The 25,295-nt window shown below is 42.1% G+C and overlaps 1 protein-coding gene and 1 long non-coding RNA gene across 5 annotated transcripts in view; one reads left to right on the top strand and one right to left on the bottom strand.

The window, feature by feature from the left end:
- The window catches only part of KATNAL2 (katanin catalytic subunit A1 like 2), a 60,078-nt gene that overhangs the window by 2,967 nt on the left and 31,816 nt on the right, over window positions 1–25,295 (bottom strand). For 3 of the 4 annotated variants that reach the window (XM_024580434.3, XM_024580435.3, XM_045187967.2), the window contains exons 8-13: window positions 25,027–25,104; window positions 22,122–22,220; window positions 19,108–19,171; window positions 18,788–18,906; window positions 14,274–14,365; window positions 11,840–11,950 (exon numbers count right to left, since the gene is read on the bottom strand). In XM_024580434.3, coding sequence (XP_024436202.3) covers window positions 11,840–11,950; window positions 14,274–14,365; window positions 18,788–18,906; window positions 19,108–19,171; window positions 22,122–22,220; window positions 25,027–25,104 — 563 coding nt within the window. Of the gene's footprint in view, window positions 1–10,852; window positions 11,238–11,839; window positions 11,951–14,273; window positions 14,366–18,787; window positions 18,907–19,107; window positions 19,172–22,121; window positions 22,221–25,026; window positions 25,105–25,295 lie in introns of those variants that run through there. The other variant, XM_045187968.2, reaches the window with a different exon arrangement.
- LOC139440322 (uncharacterized) lies at window positions 883–12,722 on the top strand. Its single transcript, XR_011650486.1, has 3 exons — window positions 883–955; window positions 2,295–2,401; window positions 12,446–12,722. It is a non-coding gene; the product is annotated as an uncharacterized lncRNA (long non-coding RNA).

The raw sequence follows: 25,295 nt of genomic DNA, 5'->3' as shown, positions 1-25,295 counted from the left end.
GTAAATTATTCCTGGCAATAATCCGGGCACTCTGGGAAGTACATTAATTCTTCCGAAACTCTCATACATCCCGGAGCGAATGAGTATTTCACTCCATTGCTCTGGTGAATTCAGAGAGCCAGTTCCTTCCAGGGCGCCCAATGCAAACATGGCCCTTCGGCACACTCACCGTGCTCCTTCCTAAAACACCATCAGGCCAGGTTCATGCAATTTTGCATCTGCAGGCCATTCCCCTAAATTTCTTAATATAAAATTTTCAAACAAGTAGAATAAAACAATGAATACCCATATACCTACCATCTTGATTCAATAACAGTTAACATTTTGCAGTGTCTGCTTCCTAGCTATCTAGCTAAATTCTTTCCAAGTAAATTACATCATGAATCCCACCCCTAAATGCTTTTTCTGGGATTCCCCCAGCCCCTATCCTGAAAAAACCATTTTCTTACATAGCTACAATACCACTATGGCACCTGACAGAATTGACATTGCGGGCATAATACGTCTAGTGCTCATTCTGTATTAAAATCTCTCCAGTCATGTCAAAAATATCAGTAGTTTTTCCAACCAAAATCCAATCGAGGATCATGCATTACATATGGCTATATCTCTTATATCTCATAAGGGACCAGGCTCCTTGCCCTAGCCCCTTTTTGAAAGGAGGAAGCTAGTTGTAGAATGTCCCACGTTCTCGATTTGCTTGATGTTTTCCTCATGGAATCATGTAACTGGTTCCTCTAGCCTGCGTTCTCTAAGATTGGAAGTCAGATCAAAAAGCTTTCATAATAGAATCAGGATAAACATCTTTGGCAAGTATATTCGTAGATGAAATGTTTTCATATTTATTATATTGGGGTCCACCTGTTGTCTCCCCATTAGTGATGTGGTGTTGAATTCCTGGGATCATCTGGTGACAGTGTGTCTCTCCACTGTACAAGAAACCTCTTTGCAAACGGTAAGTATTCTACGTACACTTTGACACTACGTGAACACTTCTGTCCCCAGCCCCTTTCAACTAGTGGTTTCAGCATCTGTTAATGGCCTTTGAATCGATTTTTTATGAGTGATACAAAATGGTGACTTAAATTTTTTAAATTCTAAATGTATTATTTGGAATTATTATTTAATGTAAAGCTTTCCCTCATTAACTAGGGCTCTTTGGTTACCCTGACTTATCGTTCCTATTATCAATAGATCATTTTGAGGGTAAGTCCACAGACTCTTCATTTGTCAAAAATTTCAAGTTCCTACAAGGGAAGATACCATTTGTTTGCCTTCCAAGTATAGAAATTCGGAAATGCCTATGTGCTGATTCAGCTTAACCATTAAAAAAGACTAATAATGATAACATGGCCACCATATATTCTCTTTCATAAAAACACTGAGAGTATCCAAAACATCCTTCCGTTCTTCTTACTGTCATTCTGAATCTATGTCATGATATTTCCTTTTAAATTGACAAATAGAGACACCCTTCCAGGAACATATCTGAATTCTAAATTGGAGAGGCCAGATTTCTTCAAAGATTGTGTCTTCTTTCCCTGTTATTCTCCCAATCCTGAGCTGAGAATCCATAGTCCAGGGGCACCTTAACAGCAATAACAGTTACCAATTTCTTTACCAGCCTCACCCCATTGAAACTCAGATCAGAGACCTGGCCACCTCTTCCCAACCTCAAGGGCAACATTAATACTCAAGGCACAGGGTCAAGGAAACTTGGCAGAATTCTAAGAGATTTTTTTCATATTTGCATATTAATAAAAGATAATGCTTAAATAACACTCACTAGATGGCAGGCACTGTTTTAAGCATTTTACAGCTATTCACTTAATTCTCATGACAACTGTACGAGGTAGATACTATTATTATCTCCATTTTAAAGTGAGGAAACTGAGGCACAAAGGTTGAGTAGCTTGCTTGAGGTCGGAAAGCTGGTGAATGATGGCACTGAATTTGAACCCAAAGAGTGAGACTAGGGAGCCCGAGCCCAGTCACTGCCTGCTGCCAGCACAGGCACTGCCAAGTAGACGCCCAGGTCACTTCACGGTGAACTCTCAGAACCCCGGGGACAGAGAATCATAAAAGCTTCCGGAGAGAAAGATACAGATTACGTACAAAGGATTAAGAAGAAGACTTCTCATCAGCAACATGAGATGTTAAAAGGAGATAAAGCTATGCCTTCAAAATTCTGAGGAAAAACCTTGATTGAACCATGAATTAAGTTGGTATATAAAATAAAGGTATTTTCAACATGCAAAACCTAAAAAATTTTACCTCCCATATATCCTTATCAGGACAGTCCTGGAGGACCAGAAGGAGACAGTAAATCAAACCAAAGGGCCACGTGGGATCCAAGAAACAGTCTGACACAGAAAGAGAAGGAACTTCCCAGGACGATGAGGTGGGTGAGGTTCCAGAGCCTCCTCACTACACTGGGGGGAGAGGACAATCAGTTCCGACCAAAGGTGGTAAGAAGGCTCTAGAAGACACGTCTCCAAGAAGATGAAATTGGTGGAGTACGTGGGTGTGTCTGAATGAATCCAGAGGTGATTTAGACAGCAGAGAGAGGTGGCTCCATCAGAGGGAAGGGAAGGCGAGGTGCGTTGGGGGAAGGAAAGGAGAAAGGGTGGGGATGGTCTTTTAATAGAGAAAAGAAACAAACTCACATTTTAGGAATTAGTTCATTTCAACAGTTTCACCACCTGCCAAGTGTATTGTCACTACCAAGTCTCCCATATACAGACATGAATAAGACATACTCCTACTTGTCAGTAAATAAAGGTGAGAACAAGGAGGTTTTGGGCTTGAAGTGCAGGAAAGTTGGTCCCGTAAACATCAAAGACAAAATAAGACTTGATATCAGACTGAAAACCAGGAAGGAAGAGTGAATAAGCTGGAAAAAATGGCAGAGCTGGGGTAATCGATTGCCATATTTTTCCAAGGCCTTTCCTGGGGCAAGTTGCCCCCTCCTGAAGAGGCAGGGGATGGCAGAAGGAAGGTTCTGCAGGGGCACCTTCTCTTTGGTCTCCCCATTCCATCCAAAATGACTTCATGCAGAGGGAGGTGGGAAAACAATCCCTCACTATCGATGTCTGTATTGATCAGCTAATGCCCTAAAGCAAGAGATTTACCTCAAAACTGCCTGTGGGCACAAAATAAGTGCAACTCTCTGACAGCAGGGCCTGATGAATGCACTTTTAATGACATCAATAATAATATAATCATACAAGGGAGGAAACAAAGGACAAATGGAATGTACCCGGGAATCATTCTTTATGCCAATATATTTATATGAAAAAATTTAACTTGTCGCAACCAGAGAACACTCCCTTCAGCTCTTACACTTTGATTTTTGACTAGTTACTCTGTTCTCGTGTCTTCTTGATTCTGGTTGTCTGGAACTTCCGTCACCTCAAAGGACAAAAGCAACCAGTGGGAGTGACGTGTGAGATACAGAGAAGGTCGACAGACTCAGGGCCTGGCCACTGAACCTATGTCTGCTGGCCACCAGTGTGCATGGGCTCTATGGCCTTGCAGCTGAGCGTGTGGGCTCCGGTGCCGAACCTTCCTCAGCCTTCCTCAGCTCTTAGTTTGTCTCCCTGCTAAGCCATGTGGTTCCTGGGACAGAGATCTTTCCAAATTTTACAGAATTTGGAAACCTAACCCAATTCTAGTTTGTGCATTCAGTTAGTACAAACTACTAGCATGATCGGAGAAAAGCAAAGTTTTGTAAGCAAAGTCTTTGTGGTACATCCATAACCAACAAGAAGTGTGTGGTCATGGCAATCCTTGAAGAGCAGGCAAAGGAACTGTAGGACTCTTTGGTAGATGATGGGGAGCCAATGAACAAAGCATTGAGGTTACCTGCTTTCCCACAGCGAGCCCTGCATAAGCTAGCTTCCACTTACCTTTCCCGCCGGGCCCGCTTCACCCTAGAGCCCAGGGCATGCGTGGAGTTTTTGTGGACAGTACTGGGGTTACATCTGCTGAGCTCTGCCATCACGTGCATACACTCTATAGAAATATCGTGCCGGAGAGGAGTGAATTCATATGGGAAGAAGTAGTTTACCTAGGTATATTTCCACTCATTCTCAGTGCAGTAATCTCTTCAATTTTATGCCTTCTTCTAAATATTAGCATTTGGGGTATTTTTTTTTTTTAAATCCAGAGTTTGGTCATACCAGGTGTCTGATTTTTAAGAGGGATAGTGAAATTTCTAGCCCTTTTGCAAATAGCAAGGAAAAGATGAATTTCAACATGCTTCACACATACAATTTTCACACCATATTTGTACCAACCACCATCAAGTTAAATAGATATCTAAAGATGGCATTTGCCTCAATGGCCCTGTTCAGTATTTTGTTTCCCTCCAATTCCCAGGCGTGAGTTTTCGAATCCTCAGCAATCCAGGGCGGTCAGGTTAGCCCTCATTGTGCTCACTAATCATTTCTTGCATGGCTGTTACTGTAAGCGGTAATGGTAACATTGCAGCGTGTGTTATCCTTCTCATTGCTTATGTGCACATCCAGTGACTCAGATGAGCTGTTACTTCTCGCCGCCTTCTTGTCCTCTCTGTGATGCTATAGATCAGGGAAGGCGCTCCTTGCAGGAGAAGCACGGAATAGACAAAGATGCTGCATGCCATCTCACCGCTGAGAAGGGAGAAAATGACGACCCCTTTGAGACAGAGTGGATTTGTCTGGGGAAAACGACAAGTCAGCAAGCAGTAAAGGGTAGCCTAGGGCCCTGGAAGATACTATAGATGAGAACTACCACTGCCCAACCATGAAGAATTTCTTTGGGAATTTTAGGGCTGGGTTTGTACACAGTTGGATATGATTTAATTATTCCCCCCAGAGGGACAGACTGCTTGGATCAGATACGTTTATTCCCTCACGTAAGACTCTGAAGTCAATATAAAGGTCTGTTCCAATATTCTTGATAAAAATACACTACTTCCTCCGAGAAGAACTTGGGCAACATGTAGCAAGGAACTTAAAAAACATCTATATCTGTTGATACAGTTAATTCCACTTCTAGGAATCTGTTCTAAATCTGTTCTATAACCAGATTTTTGTCAAAGATTTTTTTCAAGGACATTTGTTTCAGTGTTATTTATGACAAAGTTGGGAGCATTGTATATATTCAACAATATCCAATTTTCAAGGATTATTTAATGGCATTGGAAATGTTCTGACTACAAGGTTAAGTAATGCAAGCAGGACACTAGTGGGTATGCAAAATGTACAACCCCTATAGAGGGAAATTTGGCAATCTCTACTATAATTTCACACACATTAACGCTTTGACCCAACAATCCAGGAACCTACCCCAAGACACACCAAGTGTATCTTTGCAAAAACACGAAGTGACATATGCACAACCTTACTCACTGCAGCACTATTTGTAATGGCAAAAGAGCAGGAACCCACATGCCCACAATTAGGTTACTGGGACAGATTACCACATGCACTAAATGGCACCTACATACATATACAGCAAGGAAGGAAGAATTTTCTGTATTTATCTGGAAAGATTTCCAGAATATGTTATTAAGACAAAAAAATCAATATGCAGAACAATTTATATAATGTTTTCTTTTCTGTAAGTAAACCAAGGTCAGTTAGTCTTAGAGTTCTTTAAAAAAAAAACACACACACAAAAACAACCCTTGAGAGTTTAGCTGTGGAGCATGTGACAACTTATATCTGCATAATGTCTGTCCAATCCTACTGTTACTCCAGTGAGTCTCAAGTGGGGGGTGCTTTTGCCCCCCAGGGAACATCTGGCCATGTCTGGAGACCTACTCTGGTCATCACAACTGGGCGGTGGTGCTACTGGCTCTAGTGAGGAGAGGCCAGGGATGCTGCTCAGCACCGTGCAGTGCCCGGGACAGCCCCCGGACAAAGAGTTCTCTGGCCCAAAATATCAGCAGTGCTGAGGTTAGGAAATCTGAATTAGCTTTTCCTTCTTAGTTAGGCCAAGTCTGTACCATTTTCCTCATCAAAATGCTGGTTTGATTCCGTCAGGGCACATGCCTGGGTTGCAGGCCAGGTCTCCAGTAGGGGGCACGTGACGGCAGCCACACATTGATGTTTCCCTCTCTCTCTCCCTTCCCCTCTAAAAGTAAGTAAATAAAGGTTTGTTTGTTTGTTTTTTTAAATGTTATAGTTGTCCTGGCTGGTATAGCTCAGTGGATTGAGTGCTGGCTGTGAACCAAGGGGTCACTGGTTCGATTCCCGGTCAGGGCACATGCCTGGGCTGTAGGCCAGGTCCTCAGTAGGGGCCATGTGGGAGGCAACCACACATTGATGTTTCTCTCCCTCCCTACCCCTCTCTCTGGAAATAAATAAATCTTAAAAAAAAATGTTATAGTTAGGATAGTATTGGTATTATTACTGAGAAAAACATATCCACACAAATGTAAAATGGATTTATATATTAGGGAAAATGAATATTTATTATATTAACATTGTTAAGAACTAAGATTTTCACAATTAAAGAATACATAGAATATAAGATCAAAGAATTTAACTAAAAACCTTGTACTCTTAAATTTGAATGGGAAGTACTAGTACAAAACCATTATTTGCCTCTTTTGAAAACCATGTACTATGCTGTATACCTGAAACTAATACAAAAAATAATATTGAATGTAAACTATAATTGAAATAAAAAAAATTATTTTGAAACCCTACCCCCCCCACAAGAAAAACAACGTAGGGGATATTCCAGTTCTTAAATGGGATGCGAGGTTAATGGATATGATTTTTGGTGTTATGCTTCACAATTTACATATATGACATATTTGTATGTATCAAATGTTTCCTAATTAAAATTTTTAAATAATTAAAAAAATAAGAATTGGAAAGAATATGCACCAAACTAGTAAGAGTAGTTATCGTGAAGACTGGGGAGAGGATTATGGGGGACTTTTATTTTCTATTTTATATAATCTAATCATTTAAATCCTATAAAACAAATCAGTTACAGTTCGTATTTGGAAAAACAAAAGGCCAGTAAAGTTTAAAGCTAGAAAAAAGAAAGCTAAAAATTAAACCACTGACTCGGCAACCCATCTGAACAGACGCAGAAGGTGGTCTGTCCCCCAAGGGCCCGAGGGGGAGGAGAGATGCACCCACAAGACCGAAAGGAGAAGACCTTTATCACAGAGCTTCATGCCTCTGCCCCTCATGAGCCGCATTGCCCGTGTTGTGTGCAAGGGATTAAGTAGTTTTGTAAGACTGTGTGTGTCTTAGCTCTGCCCAATCAACAGGCCAAGAAGTAATGATAATCCAGTAGCAAGGAGCACCCTTAGCTGTGCGGCTGTGACTCTCTAAATAGCACTTCCCACTAAGGGACCAGGGCTCTGTGAATCAATGGCAGATCCCCGGGCTGGAGCAGGATGTACACGTGGAACTTGGGTCATCTTGTGCAAGCAACAAAGAAGCCTGGCCTTGGTCACACCTAACAGCAGGAAGACTAAGAAACAGAACCCCAAATTCCGCTTGGGGTGAAGTGACTATTAGGGGGCCATGATCAGTCTCTGCCACACCAGCATGGGGACAGACAGTTTAGCCACTGGATCCCCACTGTCCAGTATGGTGGCCATCAGCCACGTGCGGCTGCTGGACACCCGAAATCTGGCTGACCCACACTGACACGTGCCATAAGCATAAAACATACACTGGATTTCAAAGACTTACTATGAAAATAAAGTAAAATATCACAATATTTTTATATTGATTATATATTGAAAAGATAATGTTTTAGATCTATGGGGTGAAATACAGTGTTATTAAAGTGAATTTTATGTTTCTTTTTATATTTTTTAATGTAGCTACTGGAAAATATTTAAGTGTATTGTGTCTCACGTTATATTTCAACTCAACAGCACTGCTGTAGAATAACCAGTGATAGTGTCTTCTGAGCGGCTCCAGGCCTAGGAAGAACAGGCACAGGAAGTTTAGCGAGAGCAGGAGGAGAGAAAGGGGCAAATCCGTACAAAAAGGAAAGGAGGGAGGGAGGCAGGGAGGCAGGCAGGCAGACCTGACTAATCACTACAGAATGGGAGAAAGTATCTACATGTTATGTTTCTGATAAAGGACGTGAATGTGTATGAAAGAAAATATTTAAAACAAATCTTATAACCCAGTAATGAAAATACAAACTTGAAAATGGACAAAAGATTTTGAAAAGATGTTTCTCCAAAGAAGATACGCACTTGACCAACGAGTACATGGAAGATGCTCAGTACCGTTAGTCATCAGCGAAATGCAAACCAGAACTACTGAGATACCACTTCTCATCACTAGAATGGCTATAATCAAAAATATAATAATGAGAGTTGATGAGAAAGTGGAGAAATTAGAACCTTCATCCGTTGCTAGTAGGAAAGTTAAATGGTGCAGCACTTTGGAAAACAGTTTCTCAGTTCCTTAAATAATGAAGTATAGAGTTACCATAATAATTCTACTTGTAGTTATGAGAATAGGCAAATGTCTAGAAACAGAAAATAGACTACTGGTTGCCTAGTGCTGTGTGGGGTGGGAGGGTGATTGCCAGTGGGTATAGGGTTTCTTTGGTGGGTAAAGAAAAATGTTCTAAAAGTGATGATGGTGATGGTTGTACAACTATATAAATAGTTAAAACCATTGAACGGGACACTTTAAATGGGTGATTATACGGCATGTGAGTTATATCTCAACAAAGGTTTTAAAAAACTAATGGGGCTGTACCTGACAAGTCACTAGATCCGGGTGGAGGGGTGGGAAGAGAAGGGAGTGAGAGGGAGAGAGAAGAACACTCATTGGTTACCCGTGGATGTTGCTAGGGCACCAACTCATGACTCTCAAAATCAAAAAGGAAGAATCTGGCTTTTCTAGTATGAACTACATTTTAGGGTAACCAAATAACCCTATTGGATGAGTGAAAATTATAGAGAATAATCCCAGGTATCAATCAGAAGGAATGATAGACTCACACCTCTTGTGAAATAAGTGATTCAGGCAAAGATCATCAATAGGTGCTAAAAACCATTGATGGGAACTGTACACCCGAATCCACTGATCGATCTTGGCATCACCCAAAGCTAGACAATGAACATTACCTACCTCTCCCTGGATGCAATGCAGTGTGATGCAGGCAGCATCACCTGTGAAATATGTTTGCCAGAAATTATATTGATTCTGAATCTAATCCATCTAACTTTTAGTCTAGAGTGATTATAGGGGTAAGGAAAAGAAGCGAAATACTACCCTGCGGATACAATGAGCCCAATCCAGAAAGTTTAGACATTCTTCAGGACAGCTTACCCGGCAGTCAAGTCGGTGGCAAGTGGGGAGAGGGGGGAAGGAGGGAGTCTATCTGTTCTATATTAATAGAGACTTAAGAGAACAACCAATTACAAAATGCAAACCTTATTTGGATACCAGCTCAGTAAATCAATTGTAAAAAGACATTTTTGGAATATTATGGGAAATCTGAATACAAACTATTACATGGTATTAGGGAATTAATATTAATTTTGTTGGGATTAATAATGGCATTGTGCTAATGTAAGAAAATGTCTTAATTTTTAAAAGATGTGTACTGAAGTATACAAGAGGGTACCCCCAAGAAAACAATTATCTTCTGGAGGATGGGCCCCTTGTAGTACAGGCTTCCCCCACTAGGTGAGTGTTCCAGGAACCCATCTGTATAGTGTGCCAGCTGGTGTTGTGGTGAGAGGCTGTGTTCGGTTTCAGTGCCTTTTTTTTTTCTTCAAGACTCTTTCTGCATATTTGCCATTTCATGATGGGTGATTTACGAGTGCACCTGCCCACATGTGCTGAGTGTTCAGCAGTTTTTGACCAAAATGGCATGACCCCCGTTCACCACCCTCCCTATTCAGATATCATCCTGAGTGAGTTTTGATTCCCTGGATGAAAAAAGTCCTCAAAGGGAAACGTTTTGCCATGTGGAAGAGGTGAAACAAAAAATGGCAGAAGCACTAAAGGCAGCAAAATCGATGAGTTCAAAACCTGTTCTGAAGAGTCTCAATAGGTGCATTACATGAAATGGAGAAGACTTTTGAAGGTGACTAAAGTTTAAGCATGTAAGAATAAATACACGACTTTTATAAATAAATTCTGGGTTTTTTGTGTCCCCCCCTCCTATATATGAGAAATACCAATCTGGATATAATTTAATATATTTCAGCCAAAAGAAGGGGAAGGCAGGAATAGAGGAAATCAATTTGGCAAGATTGTTAGTTACTAAAACTGGGAAATGGTGGGTTTGTTGTGCCGTTTTGTCTTCTTTAGTGTTCAGAGTTCTTCATAATAAAATGTTTTTCTAAATCCCAGCCGTGCTCAGGGATATATGAGTTAGAATGTACTGGTTCCAAGGTATATTGTAACAAAGCAATCTGTGATAGAGACAAACCCAAGCTTAAAAGCATGTGTGTATTCGCCATTTGACATTTTGAGGGGTGATTCTTTAATTTGATTTTTGATTGTTTGCTAGAACTGCATCTTGTTCTCCTCCTCCTCCTCCTCCTGCCACTCTGAGCCATTTTATTTGGGGCTTACCCAAAACTGGCCACCTTAGGGAAATTGTGGCAGCACAATAACTTTCTCAACAAAGTCCTTGATGTCGCTGGTAGCAGAGGGTTCTCTATTCCTCCAGAAAATATGTAGGTCTCTCTGGGGGCACAAATGAACTTACTGTTTCCTCACAACGTCCCCTGGGACATAAGTAGACTTATGATCAACCACATTACAAATGGATGAAGGAACAGAGACTCATTCTCTGGAGGATTCTACAGTCGTTTAAATGATACATCTCTGTTTGGACCGCACTTTACTATTGTCTATAAATAACCTGTATCTTCAAAATGTAAAAGGCTGACCACCTTAGCACGTCAGAGAACATCTCATGAATTTGAGGGGAGGTGGAGCCAGGTGTAAATTGTGAACATATTGAGAATAACAGGCTACACGTGAGCGTCGTAGTCTCTTCTCAGCGACCCCCACTTTGGGAGCCCGGACGGTCAGCACGCACTGCGGAAGTTTCGTGTCTGGTGTGGAAGCAGAAGGGGAAGGACAGGGATGATGTAAGAGCGTCACGAGCTTGAGCTCTGTTGCAGATTTGCTATTGCCTTTGGTCAGATTGACCTCCCTCGACCTTGGCCCACCTCTGTCTTGTGTCTCACCTGCATCTCAAAAGAAATGATGTAGGTGAAAATACTCTTGGAACTATAAAGAGAATATAATTATTTTAAAAATATACTCTCCAGGTAGATATTGCCTTTCCCTAGCCAACATCTCTTATTCCCCAATTCCACTTCCAGAATTGTTCTTAAACCACTCTGGGATACAGTTTGAATAAAATACTCCGGGAGTAGATTATATTTTTAATTAGAGACTATTTAGCTTCCTATTTACTGTGCAACATTAAGGAGAAGATTTTCCTCCTAACTTAAAAAAAAAGTTTAATTTTAATACTGTTAAAATGCAAACATACTATTTCTGAAATACCTTTGAGTCCCAGAGATTTTAGCATTCTATAGTTCTCTGCCAAAGTCCTGTTTAAGCACAGTAGATAAATTGTCTTTAAACTCAAAATGTTCATTTTAAGTATTGTCAGTGGTAGCCCTGGTCTATGTTCCTTCTATTAAGGCAGATTCCTTCACGTACAGATAGCAAGGACTGAGGACTTGACCAGGAAAGCCTTCAGATTAATCTTCTGGGGCGGGAACCAAACAAGGAGGCGTTGCCGAAGTGGTCAATGTAATACTTTCATCTGTACCCAGTGGCTCATGAGGATGCACTCAAAATGTACTCGCAGAATCTCTTACCAGGGCAGGTTAGAAGCTGCTAAGACAAACACGAGATCTTCCGAGCGGGCCAGCCCGTCCATCTGCACCAATAGCTCTGTCTTCATCCGAAGGCTTCCTTCGTGCTCTCCCCTAGACAGAGACAAGCAGGTGAGGTTCTCCCTGGGCACAGCTTCCGCCTCCGGGACACGGGCAGCGCTCGCAGGGATGGCTCAGTGACTGCGGGGTGGGTTCTCGTCTGACAGCCAACCCTTCCCTGCCTCATTCTCAGGAGCCACTCCTACTCTCGATGGAGAAAACAAGCCACTTGCTATTATTTTCCCAAAGAGAGTAATAGAGTAAATGAATATAATGACAACATTGAAAGAAAAACCAAAGGTTGGCAATGAAATAGAAGATGACCGTAAGGCAGACGGTGCCACTGGGAGATGAAATGCAGCCCAACTCTGTCCACCCAGAGTGCTGTTTGCCCTTTTGCAAATGGCATAACTGGGAACAATCCTTTTCGTTTATATGGCAGGCATAAAACAACTTTCATGGGAAATATTTCTTTCAGTATAATGTATGGATATAAACTGTCCAAAAAGAGATCCACTGTTTGTCTGAATCTGTTTCACCCTCTTTCAGCAAGAGGCGAGATAATGCCTTGGGACCTGTGCTTTGCCTGCAGCAGCTGGAGGAAGATTTATCCCCTGAGCTCCCCGTCACCGCTGCCAAAGACCTTCCCGCCAAGACGGAGCCCACTACAGGATCCGAATATCTACAGGGGGCTCTAAATACTGGCCATGGCCAGCAGGCCCTCCTTCCTCTTCACTTGCGTAGATGGACATGAAAGGACAAACAAATGGCTGACCTGGACAACACGACATGCAGCTGCTCGTCTCTGCAGGCATATGGTGACAACCCACCTCAGGTACGGAACTCTGCCCCTTACTATCGAACCACCTTTCGCTAGGAGAAGACCGTCTCACAGTACCGTTACATATGTATTCAGCATTTCCTCCTAATTATTATTCTTTCAACAGAATAGGGCCCAAGGTGTCTTTCAAGCACCTGCCCTTATTCCCTGACAAGTTGAAGGTTCTAGTTTTAGAGTTTAAGTTCCAGACAGGGAAACAGACCTCAGTGCAAAACTGGAGCACGCTGAAGGGCAGTATAGGGAGAGTTGCCAGATTAGCTCAGTCAAAGCTGCGGGGGACCTGGGATGAGACTGACTAAGTGAATGTAAGAGCGAGTGCACAGGTCACCAGGGTTAGGCAGACCAGGCGCCCAGGGGCTCTGCAGAGAGAATGACCACAAGGGTGGTCTGGGGCTCCCGGCCTGGCACCTGTGCAGTTGCTGGCGCCTGTCAGGCCCCGTACAGGGAGGCCGAGTGCCCCAGCCTGGGGCTGGCAGCACCTGTTAAGCCTTGAAATCATCCCATTTCAATCAATGTCAAGAGTCCCGTGGACCTTAATGGTTGTTTTTTCCTGCTGGGAAAATGGTTTTCAATAAGTAAGATTTCATAAAATATATTCCAGTTATACTTCCAACAAGCTGATTATTTGCTTTTTATTACTATTAGTTCTGCCTTGATGATAGAGAGGCCATTAATAAGTGTGGTTCTATTGAAATTTCCCAGAGACCTGTTGTTTTCCCAGAGGAGCCGAGCTTCCTAAAAAGTTTCAGAGAAAAATACCTCTGATCAAGACAGAAAGAGTGGGGCTGGGTGAGAAAAGTGAAGGGATTAAGCACAAAAAAACCCTCATGGACACAGACAATGGGTAGGATGATTACCAGAGGGGTGGGCAAGGTAGAAGAGGGTATGGGGGTGGGGGGGACAAAGTGATGGAAGGGGACCTGAAAGAAAAGAGAGGCAGAGAGGCATTTTTAAAACACACACACACAGAACAGCTCATCACAGTCTGAGAAGTGAACTAGAAATGAGCAGTCTTTCCTTCTGGGGTCGTTAGCAGACACATACTCTAGAAATAACACACCCACACATTTCAATTCGAACATGATGAGTCACAACCTGTTGTCACAGAGAAGCGGTGGCTTCCCTGGCCTCACACACCTTGTCAAGGACTGCCCCTCTGGGGACTTGGCTCTTTGCCGCCCCTGTCCCCACAGGCAGTCCCTCCGGCTCCAGAGAAGGTGGTCACAGGCGACTATTTTAAGCCAGCAGGACTGTTACATAGTGGCAGCCTGGGACTGTGGGACTGAGGGGTCTTCAGGCCTGAAAACCACTCTGTGGGGAAGGGGGGAAGGGAGGATGACATTTCCTCCGGTTATAAAAACTACTTAAATCAGCTATTCAGTTAACAGGATCTAATTTAAAGACCTTTCCGTGTGTCTGCAGAAAATTTGTGGGCTTATTAATAGGCTCATTCTGCTGGTAAATGTCGATGGGCTTCCGACCATCAAACACACTTACAAGAGGGGAGAAGTGATGACCAAAAAAACCCTGTCTTACCCAGGAGCCGTGCCTCTCTGGCTCATCACCGACTCCAGCTCGTCCAGGAAGATGGTGGAGGGGGCGTGATAGCGAGCAAGTTCAAATAACACCTGGGTGGGAGAAAAGCAGCCACATGTTCAAATTCATATATTTAAAGTCCTCAGATGCTCCCAGAGAGTACATTAACCATTTAATTGGGAGGAAGTTAAATCATACTATAATATTAACCATTTACACTGCACTCTGTTATTTCACTAACAACTTTATAATCATCACAGTTTTTTCTCCCTAGAATATCCTTTTGGGGTTGGAGGGTCGAATTATTTCCATATATCACTTGATAAAATTACAGCCAGAGTAAGTGGTCATCTCAAAGTTACTAATCTTAAATAGGAGAGCTTAGGGTAAAAAAAACTCAGTTCATGAGCTTTCAGTCCCTTAGCTAATCCCCGAGTCCCTGTCAGTGACGTGTTTCATAGGGACATAAGAGCCTAGGAACTCGTAAAGTCAATTGATAATTTTCCCTAAACCTTTCTAGATGATGAGAGGGCCATGCTCAGGGGGAAGAATGGCAGGGGAAGGGTAGAATTCCAGTCATGGGTAAAAAAGGCTTTTTTTACCCAAAAGATTTTGCCCCTTTCTGCTCCCCAAGTCACTCCACAAGGTCCCCAAACCACCCCAACACCATGGTAGGCTCAGGTACCTGAAGGCAATTCCCGGTTGAATAAAATGTTCCATTCCAGAATAAAATGTTATAGACTGAACAAGAGCAGGAAAGCAGGCAGCAAAAGAACAGCCGTATAAAAACGAAGTAAAGCGCTCTAAAGGGAGAGGCACGGTGATGGAAAGAGTATAAAAAACTAAACCTTTATTTTCTCTAGCCCTGAAACCGATCTCTTGAGCGCCATATACAATTCTTCACTGGTTGATCGGAGAAAGCAGCCGAGATTTAGAAAAGAATAGAGCTTCTTTAATAGGCAGTGGAGATTTATTCTCCACGTCACTCAGCACGAGCAACGCATCACAGAACAAATGCGAAGGGAAGGGAAAAAAGCCAGGTTGAGGTTTCCAGAGGTAGCAGCGGGCCATCCCTTACAGGTCCCCCTGGCACCAAAGGGCAGACTGCTTGTGCGGGTGGTGCATCCATGCTCGCGCCCCCATGTTTCCCTTACAGAGCCCTAGTCTGTTCAGCCACAACAACTGGCTCAGGCTGATGCGCTGAGAGAGCAGCATCAACGCTGGGCCACTCATCACACACGCCTTTAAGGCACAATGGAGACCATCTCCTGAGATGCAAGTGACTTGCTCTCCTCATTGCAAAAAACGTGCCCAAATATACCTGATGTTAAGGGTGATTATAATGGCAACAGTCTTCCTAGTGAAAAGTGGAATATTAGAACCATACACGTTTCTAAGGAGCTCACTAAGGTGCAGAGAGACCAAGGAGTAAGACGAGACCGAACATCCAAATGGAAGGAGAACCACATCTGGAGCCTATGTCTCCTCCATACAGCCCATGTCGCTGCTCTTTCCTCTGCCAGAGAGTGTATGGAATCCTGGGTAAGAGCTCTGAAAGCACTAGTCAAAAATTTTCAAAAGTACTTGGAGGAAGTTAAATCATACATTTGGGGGGTGTTGGAAGATGTAAGCACCAACAGGTGTGTGCATTTGCTAAAGAGACCACTCAACTATTCAATAGCATCAACTCCTAAGAGGCATGAACATTAGGAGGGGAGGGAGCAACATAACCCAAGGGTTCCCTATAAATAACTCTTAATTGGAATAGAAAGAGAAGCAAATGGTGGGAAAGCTTCTTTGATTTAGAGGAAGGTCCTGAAGGGCTATCCTTATCTGAAAGCTCCATAATAAGGAGCTCGATAGCATAACCAAAATTTTGCAGGTGAAGATCTTTTCAAGAGCTCAGAAAATAAAGTAACATCTCAGAGGGTAGAGGGTGAGCTCCTTCAAGGTTAGCAGAGGTTATCTGTTTGCCCCTTGAATAATTTTTTTAAATATCCAAAATAAAAATGCATTTCAGAGAAAAAAGAAACACTAATTCTTCTAAACCTATAAAAAGATGCTCAGAGCACTCAAGTATTGCTTTCACTATCAGATTGACAAAGATTTCAAAATGTGGGTACTGCACAGTGTTGGCCAGGGCGTGGGGGTGCAAGCGCACTCACCACTGGTGGGAACGTAAGCTGGGGCCATGCTGTTGGTAGGCAGCTGGCCAGTCAGGAACGTTCATTCCCTCTGGCCCAGCAGTTCCACTTCAAGGAAATTGTCCTATGTGACTACCTATGCAAAGTCTTGTGTATGATAAGACTGTTCACCGTACCTTTGTTCATAATAACAAGAGACTAGAAACAACCTAAATGTCCATCAGGAAAAGACTGATTTGATACGTTTTGGGACACACCCAGGCACTGAAATACCATTCAGACATGTAAAAGAACACATTGTGTCTGTCTATAGTAGTGTGGTCCATTGTTCAAGTGAGAAAAAACCCTGCCAGGTGTAGAAGGCTATGAGTAGCATGCTCCTACCTGTGTTTAAAAAAAAGAGAGATACACATATAGTTGTCAATGTTAACATAGATATAAATAACTTTTCATGAGGAGATTTTTATATATATAGAACATTTTACTTACGTCTAGCTTAACATATAGATACGTGTATGTTACAGTAACAGTTGCTTCTGGGGAGAAGGCTTAGGGGCCTATGTACCTTTTGTACTTCTTTTCAAAAAGATTAGTTACTTTTTAAATGTATGGTAAAGTAAGGGAAGATGTCATTTCCTCACTCTTAGAATTCTAACAAAATAACACTGAGGCGGGAGAAAACTTTAGTTAGAGAAATTGCTCCCAGAGAAGGAAGAGTTCTGGCTATTCACCACAAAACACGGAAACCCACTTAGTTATAGTCTTTGTTGAGAATGTTCATGGAATATCTGCATTTATTCTTCTGTCTAGGCAGGTCGTGTCCAGGGAACATAACATAATCTTTCTCTGAGCACCTCGCAGCGTCTCGTGCCTGGAGTTCTCACCAGCCTTTTCCTGACAGGAGGTGGGTCTAAATGGCTGAGGCCATTTTGTAAGAGTGTTGTCATTCCTCCCACACAGAAATGGAACTTTAAAAAAAAAGTCTTCAGGTTGATGAGGATTCTAATTAGTTGGATTTCAGTTTATTAAAATCCAGCTAATTAGAATCACAAGGAAGCCACAGTTTTAGGATCTTGTAAATTCAAGGCTCATCTTTGGAAATGATGAGTTAGAGTCAAGATGAATAATAAGAAACAGAATATGTCAACATAGGTTTCTATGAATTACAGTCTTGAAGGGGTAATAATAATTTATAAAAACATACACATTAGAAACAATTTGAGAACAATATCAAAGTGGTAAATAATAGGTTACTCTAGGTAAATCAACCCTTTAAAAATATTCTATTATATCTTCCAATTCAGCCATAATATTTTGAAAATGAATCATTCCAGGAAACATAATTTAAGGATATTTTAATTTCTTTTCAGAAAATATGTAATATTTGTATTCAGTTACTATTGATTACTTATCAGTCATTCTACAAAGTGCAATAGTTTAATAGGACTTCTGAGAAGGACCCAACTTACATTGAGGCATAAATCATAAACAGGTATTCTTAAAAGGTAAAACTTTAGAATATAAAATATGTCATAAACTATGAATGAGATATTGTAAAAATGGAAACAATCTCTTAAGGAAAGAAAAAACCCTATAGGCTATGAGCACTGTTGAGGAAGGTTGCTCAGAGCATCTGAATGAATAATTAAGTTTTACGTTTCTTGATTCTTCCATTGAGTACCTAATACAGGGATCAACATACAGTAGTAGCCTCTCAAAAAATGTTAACTGAATATACTGCACATGCTTAATAATAAATGCTTCTTGAATGAAGGAAAATGTAGGCCACTTCAGAGACCATTTTTTTCCCAGCTTTCATTCCTAAGTTGCATGAATCACAAAAGGGCTGTTGGTCAAATTCCCAAAGGAAGGGAGATCATGTTTTGCTGATGGGAGCATAATTAATATCTGCATATACTAGTCAGTCTATCTCCTGGGCTTTGGGTAATCAAGATCTAGGATAAATTCTAGCATATGTATCACTTAAAAACAAGTAAGTTGTAACATCTTGTACCATTGTATTCTGCTGGAATTATTCTGAAAAAACAAAATCAAGTATTCCTGTATCGATGAGACAAACTAGTGGTTAGCAAAGAGGGGAGGGGCTGGGGGGCAGGTAAAATAGGAGAAAGGAATTAAGAGGTACAAACTTCCAGTTATAAAATAAAATAAGTCATAGGGATATACTAGACAGCATAAGGAAGAGAGTCGATAATATTGTAATAACTTTGGTGATAAATGGCAACTAGATTTATTGTGGGGATCATTCCGTAATATGTATAAATATCAAATCACTATAATATACACCTGAAACTAATGGGATACTTACTGTATGTCAACTATACATTAAAAAAAAAAAAGAATTCCTACCCGAACAAGTTTTTCTGAATCCCCTCTCCATTTGCTGACAATGGTTGATGCAGAAATGTTAAAGAAGGTTGTTTTGCATTCTGTGGCCACAGCTTTGGCCAATAAAGTCTTTCCAGTACCTAGAAACACACGTGGAGAAAGTATGAGTGGCATTTGAACTTCCTTTCTCTGCTTACCAACAGAAGTCAGTGCCGTGAGCAAAAAACGGAGGAAGTTGCTTGGTGCTCGTTTGCCCCATCCCATATGAGGACAGATGGAGCAACTCATCATCCTCTGCGTGCACACTTAAAACCAAGACCAAACCACAAAGGTCTGTTTACCTGGGGGGCCATACAGCAGTAGTCCTTTCCAGGGAGAGAGAATGCCTGTAAACAGCTGTGGATACTGTGGGAACAAGGAACAGTGGTGAAGTTTGGTATCAGTACATCAGTCACACCATATCACAGGCAAGCTAGTGGAGCTGGAGTGAGCACAGCGCAGCTCTGGGAGCCCAGGCTTCCTTTTATTAAGGTTGGCTGTGTATGTGTACATATAATCTTAGATATCCCCACTTTACTTTCACACTTGATAGGAATGCACAGCTTAATTTGTGCGGCTTTTTAAAAGAGCAGCTTCTTTTAAGGAAAAGAAAGGCATGTGTAGGTACTTTTCCTCTCCATTACAATAGTTATTTCTTACATGCGTGGCATTATTTCTGCCACCCCCCCCCCACACAAGTTCTATATGCAGAACATTTGGCAATCTTTGAAGACTCAGCAGGTAGGAACTTTAAGAGAAGCACTAGAACCAACAAATAAAGGTGAACAAAGTCTGTCCAGAAGGTAACCAGCTATGTAATATGAAAAATAAAGACATTTATTGAAGAAGATACAGGATACAAGAAACACTGTACACAGGACAATGATGCCTCAGTCCCCTTTAAAGCAGGCACCTTGGGACCTCACACAGTTCTCCCAATCACCATCAGCTGCCCTGTCGTGTTTTCCTGAATCTCATCAATGGTCTGAAATCTCTTCCCTTTCAAAGGTGATTTTAGTTTTGGGAAAAGCCAGAAGTCACAGGGTGCCAAATCTGGGCTGTAGGGGGGCTGAGTCACCTGGGTGATTTGACGTTTCGAAAAACAACTCTGCATGAGACATGATGCATGAGCAGGTGCATTGTCGTGATGAAGCTGCCAATCGCCAGTTAGGCCTTCTGAATCATCTGAATAGTTTCCACAGAGAAATGTTCAAGTTTTACTCAAAATGTCATGCAGACTTGTTTCTCCGCTCACTCAGTCATTTTGAATATGATGGCCACACAGTACACATGCTCATTCAGTGGCATCTATGGCCCCCACTGACTAGTACAGTGAAGTTTTCATTGTTCACACATGTGCATGTCAGTCCTCTCTCCTTGTCTGCCAGGTTACATCGGTGCCATGCAAACCATCCCCGTTATATTAACAATGGATGGACTTTTTTCAGACAGACCTTGTATGTGAAGAAAGCACAAAACTATGGTGAAGGCTGATTTAGAAGTTGGGAACAGTCAGGGCTGAATGCATTATGAGACACTAGCTCTAAACAGGACATGCATAGGCTTCAGCGAATCTGTCCCATTAGTTCAAGTTCAAACAATCTAGATGCAGGGGCATCCAGCTTGCAGCCTGCAGGCCACATGAGGCCCAGGATGGCTATGAATGTGGCCCAACACAAAATTGTAAATTTACTTAAAACATTATAAGATTTTTTTTTATGATTACGTGTCACAATGTGTTTCATGTATGGCAAAGACAACACTTATTCTTCCATTGTGACCCAGAGATGCCAAGTTGGACACCTCTGATACAGCGGGGGTAGGGTTGGTAGGGAACAACCCGAAGGAAAGATAATGGTAAAATTATAGCTAGCTATCAGTATCTTGCAGATGCTAATGTCAAATCTTGAATATACAGAGCTTATAATACCATGGAGCTAGCACATCCAGAGTTTCATGAGATGTTCTGTCTTTTCCAGAAGTCTTGTACTATAGAGCCACTCAGCACATGGTGAATAAACTACTAATTCTGAACACCAGTATATTTCTCATCCACCTGTCTTAACACAGGGGAAAAAAGGGAGGAAACACAATCCAAATTTATTGACTGTTGTCTCATTAGAATAGAAGCATCCAAAAATCAGGAGCTGCATGGACTCAGCGATAAAAATAGGTTATTCAATAAATTTGTAATCCTGGCTGCCTAAGATTACAAAAAATGGCCACATATTATTTGCAGCTCCATCCACTAAGAGGCAGAGCATGTTTCTGCACCACTTGAATCTGGACTTGGCCTTGTGATTTTGGCCAATGGCAAATCACAAGGACATTAGCAAATATAAGAAAAGACCTGACAATATAATACTAATTAATATGAGGAATATAAGAAGAGACCTGGAAAATACTCATGGATTGGGACCTGCCTGCCCTTCCTTGCTTCTGTCTGGGAACCTTCTGCCACCATGTGAATGGACAGGATTTGGCTGGCCTGCCGGAGGATGCGAGCAAGGCACAAGGAGAGAGATCTCAGCTGCCCTGTTTATCCCACCTTTCTGAGCCTCTCCATCTTTTCCAACCACCCTGGCTCATGCTCCAGACACGTGAATGAGGCCAGCCAATATCATCTAGAAGAGAGAGGAGCCAGTCCAGCTGAGCCCTGTCCAAACTGCCTACCCACAGAACTGCGAACAAATAAATGATTATTGTTTCAAAGGCACTACATTTTGGGGAGTTCTGTTACACCTCTCATCACCACATCTGTTAACCAAATGTGGAGAGTCTTGTTTACCATTTCTCTTCCTGTTCAATGAGCCACTTGGCACAAAGACTGGCCAGGAGCAAGCAATGCTAGCTTTACTGGCCAGCAGCCTGGAAGGGGCTGTCTAGTCTTTACAGCCGGCCAAAAGCAAAGCCCCAGGTGATGGGGGTTTGTGTGTGTATGTTAGGGAAGGTAGATCTATGAAAGCAAGTGAGTGGCCCTGTCCTACAGGAAGTTTTTCTACTCTAGTACATTTTTAGGGAGGCAGACTAATTTGAACCAATCTTTAGGAACTGACAAACCATATATACTATAGTTTTGGAGTAAATATTACCACTTAGAGCAGATACCTACCTTGAACCCACATGTAACATTTCCAACTGCTAGAATGGACTGGGCTTTGGTACTCCAGTATTGACAAAGAACTGTGACACGGGCAATGGTTTAACTTATGGACGGAAAACCATCCTGTGCTTCTCTCCCTGCTGGGTGTATGACATACAGCTTGTCCGATGGATGATGAACAGAAATAACCCCCAAGAGGCTTCCCATCCTTACCCTTATAGGATACACAACAGCTTCTTTGACTAACTGCTTGGCTGCATCGAGTCCAATAATGTCATTCCACTTTATGTTTGGATTATGGAGATAAATGTCCTGCAATGCACATTTGATCATTTTGTTAAAACTAATGTTTTCCTCCACAGCTGTAATAAACACAGGAGCCGCAGAATACTTGACTTACAACAGGACATAAAGAGCTGGTGATAAAAAAATTTTTATGCTAGATATATGTATATATGCACATTGTCATTTTGCATTGGTTCACCAATGGGACACCATAAGAATATCCAATGATTTTCCCTGAAAAAAATATTGATAATATAATATGGTACTTTTAGGGGAAAAAAGAAGCTCCTAACGATAGGGCTTTTTTTTTATACCTGTCTTCAGTCAATAGCGAAGCGTGCTGATTTATGACCGTAATCAAAGAAACTACAGAATATGCCTTCAAATTACATTAGCTTTTACTGCAAAACATAGTTCCTAGCCAGTACCTGGACTCTCTCTTGCTCCTTGATCTCGTAAACACTTTCTTAATTTGTTGCATGAAGGAGATAATGCTCCTCTGAAACCAATTTCTCTTTTTCCCTAGTGATCGCTCCCTCCTTCCATCAAGGGCAATTGCTTCTGCAAAATTCAGGGAAGCCAACAACCAAGCAAAAGTGAGTTTTCCCTTTCGTGAAGAGCCCTGTAGCAACCACCTGGGGTAATCAATTAAGGTAGCTTTTACTGATAACTCATTTACAGTTTCCAAACTCCAATTTCACAAGATGCCTCAGAACTGTCACTCAGGGGCCTTTCTCAGTAGGAGCTGTTTCAGGCAAACTGAATATCTAGGGTGTTACATTTTTTAAAAAAGCCTCTTTTCCAGAGTCATTCTGATGACTACACAACAATCTGGAAGCTATTTTTATACTTATTTAATTTTTAAATAAGTAATACATGCACGAGTTTAAAAATATAAAAATCCATGTTTAAAACGCTGGTGAGATGTCATGCTCCAACTCCTGACCTCCGCCCTCCCAGTTCCCTTCACCCACAAGGGACGACTTTATTAGAGATACCATTTATACAAGTGATTTGGGTCACGACTAATATGCATGATGCATTTCTGGGTGGGACGACAGAGAAGGGACTTGATCTTCTAAGATCTTGGGAGAAACTACCATGTCTTTAAAGCCTGGATCCGCATGCCCACCAGCCACTCATGGATAACGGCAGTATTTCCTGCCCTCTTCTAACATTGACATTGAGTTCCACATGGTAGTGTCCAGTTTCCCAATAAGAAGGATTTCCTCATAGGAATGCAACGTTATCCGTCAGTACTCAACAGGGCTGCCTCATGAAGTGGTGAGCTCCCTGTCGCTGTAAACATTCAAGCAGAGGCTGGATGACTGCCTCCCATGGTACTATCGAAAGGATTCCAGATGGAATCATTTCAGGCCACTTCCACCCTCCAACTCTATCATCACTAGTCATGTTATCCTTTTGCAGAAATAGTAATGAGACTATTGATTTCTATAGCCATGAAAAATATTTTTCTCTGCTCTCTTATGCATCCCAGTTACCACAACCTGGCTCAATCCCTCATCCTCTCTCACTGTTACTAACTTCAGAGCTGGTCTCCCTATCTCCATTTCTTTAATGTCCACCCACCACACTGTCATTAGAGCAAGCTGTCTAAAAGCACATTTGAATATTCCATTCTCAATGGACACCTTCAAAAGATTCCCCACCTCCTACAGGCAGGTCCCCGGCCCTGGGCCCTGTTCACTGCACCCTTACTCCGGAACCCTGGCCTCTCTCTCCAGCCCCATTTCCCAGCACTCCTTGCACCCTACTTGGCTCAGTAGAAACACTGCACAATCGATACAGTTTTGCAGGTATGTACTTTGCCCAGAATGCCCCGACCATCCGTCTTACACTCTTTTTCATGTGGCTATTTCCTGGATATTTTCTTCCCTAACACTTTCCCTTCCCTTTGGCACAAACACTCTGCCTTTACGCTCCCGAAGTCCACCTTGCCCGTGGGACAGGAAACTCTTGCACAAGGACCGTGTTGACGGGTTCACCGTTGTGTTCCAGCCCACAGCACACGCTGGCACTTACTAAGCATGTGGGGAACAACTGCTGGACTGAAAGAGAGATCTGGGAACCCTAACGTACTCAGTCACTGAGCAGTTTTTTGCATCATTGTAAACATTTGTCTGAGCTTGCCTAGACTTCAGCCTTCCCTGAAATACAAGATTGCTAGAAATTAGAAAATCTCCATAACTCAGGAATCTCTTCTATTCCCAAGGAACTTGCCCAAAGTCTCACAGCCAGAAGGCAGGGGATCTAGACAGCACTCCCAGATCAACCAATTCCAGACCCTGTGTCCTTCACCAGAAGACTTCCCTGCCTTAGATTCGGGTGGAGCGGGGTCGGGGCAGCATTCAAAAATCAGTAGCCTGGATGGTGAGCTCTTTCCCATTGATCCTGCTTTTCATGGAAATTTCCACTCATGAGGTCATCAGATTCCTGACATCTCTATTTCTAGGCTTTGACTATTTAAACAAGACTCAGACAGGCTCTTTCTTTCTCTGAGCTGCTTTTCTTTCCTTAACTCTTGGTGCAGCTTAAAACCTTTCACCTGTCCCTTACTTTCTAAATCTTTTTCTCTTTTGGTTTTCTTGGCCTCTATAGTGAGATGGTGGGCTTTTTCTATTGTAATTTTATGATTCTATAATTTATTTATCATGCATTATTGTGCCTCTAAACAATATGAGAGCCTTTGCAAGTGGGGGCACTTTATAAATAAATGATCATATTTATTGGTATTAATAAAAGAAGCAGCCCACAATGCTCCAGGAGCCCCAATCCACCTCCGTAAATCTGTGAATTGATTATCAGATCTTACCCGGCTCACCACGGCCGCCAATTCTCGCATCTCACTGTTCATGCCAATAAAGGCGCTGAGAGGCTTCAGCAGTCGTTCCTGACAATGGAAACCAAAACCTCCCGTTACAATATTGCTTTGTGATTTAGGATGAAAAACAGGGCGTGGGTCACGGTGACACAAATGTTGGCAGGCTGCTATGACCTTCTCACCAGTCTCAAGGCTTCTCTGGACTCAAAATTGTATTTTCATGTTATTCTGGATTTTGGCAGTTTACAAGATGAACGTTA

Source organism: Desmodus rotundus, chromosome 10 (genome assembly GCF_022682495.2).
Source record: "Desmodus rotundus isolate HL8 chromosome 10, HLdesRot8A.1, whole genome shotgun sequence".
Lineage (NCBI taxonomy): Eukaryota > Metazoa > Chordata > Mammalia > Chiroptera > Phyllostomidae > Desmodus > Desmodus rotundus.
The sequence above is the reverse complement of the archived record's forward strand: the minus strand, read 5'-3'. Positions and strand labels throughout refer to the sequence as shown.